Genomic DNA, 1,136 nt, shown 5'->3' with positions numbered 1-1,136 from the left:
TTTGACCTACTTTTATGAGGAACTAAACAGAAATGCAGACAAAAAATTATGCTCAAGGATGTTCATAATAATTTATAACAAAATGGAATCCACATGAAAGTCTAACAACAAAGTCATGGCTATATTATGGGAGGGCCAACTAAAAGGATATGACATGGCCACCTGAATCATTTGGAGGAGGAGACGGACACGGCTCATTACCTATTCCTGAATGAAAAATAATCAAGACATAAAACTTCATATTTAGTGTGATATCAATGAAAAAACATACATATATTTGTAAACTAAAAGACTTGAAGAAAATATACCAAAATATTAATAGAGATTCCAGCTAAATGTTGGGATCATGGGTGATATCTATTGTCTTATTTATAACTGTATCTTTCAAATTTTTGATAATGAGCATGTAATACTTTTTATAATTGTCAACGTAATTTCCTACACAGGACTTGTCTTATTTATTATCTTACTAGTTATCTGAAGGTATTATGTAACCCCTGGCAGGAAGTATGTGTTCAACAAGTATATACGGAGTGAATGACCCTGCATTGCTCTCCCCTTTCACCATCACTTTCTTGGTGGAGTTTGGTTTATGGTGCTGAAGCCCTGAGACTTAATCACAGTCCCCTGCTCATCTGAGTGGTGGGGGGTGGGGTCACGGCTACTCTCCATGAGATCACGGCCAGAACTTACTTGACACCTGCTGAAAAGCTCACCACAGGGAAGAAGAGCCCATCTGTGCTGAAGTTCTCAAACATCCCCTGCACAGGCTGCCCGTTGATGCGGAAAGAAATACTGGGCACTCCAAGGTCCAGGCAGCAGCTCACCACGTCGTCCGATTTCAGAAGGTGCTGGTTGATGGAGGCCACGGCTCTGGGAATGCGGCCTGGCGAGCAAAGAGCAAGAAGGCATGTGGGACTCTGGAGGACACGCTCACAGGCCACCGGTGGGAGGTGAGAGGTGTGATGGCACTCAGGAGGTCTGGACATGCGACTACATTCGAAATGCAACTTCGCTTTCCAAAACTGTGTGAGATGAGCAATGAGAAATGATTTTCTAAGACGGTGAGTGGGCAGCCTGAGATGACATGAGTCTCAGAGGAAACTCTCAAGCTGTCAGGAATGAGAACAAACAAG

General features: G+C 43.0%; 1 protein-coding gene across 1 annotated transcript in view; it reads right to left on the bottom strand.

The window, feature by feature from the left end:
* The window catches only part of RYR3 (ryanodine receptor 3), a 358,095-nt gene that overhangs the window by 221,301 nt on the left and 135,658 nt on the right, over nt 1-1,136 (bottom strand). The window contains exon 19 of the mRNA XM_019627208.1: nt 694-886. Coding sequence (XP_019482753.1) covers nt 694-886 — 193 coding nt within the window. The remainder of the gene's footprint in view (nt 1-693; nt 887-1,136) is intronic.

The sequence above is a fragment of the Hipposideros armiger genome, unplaced genomic scaffold (genome assembly GCF_001890085.2).
Source record: "Hipposideros armiger isolate ML-2016 unplaced genomic scaffold, ASM189008v1 scaffold_724, whole genome shotgun sequence".
NCBI classification, from domain to species: Eukaryota; Metazoa; Chordata; class Mammalia; order Chiroptera; family Hipposideridae; genus Hipposideros; species Hipposideros armiger.
The sequence above is the reverse complement of the archived record's forward strand: the minus strand, read 5'-3'. Positions and strand labels throughout refer to the sequence as shown.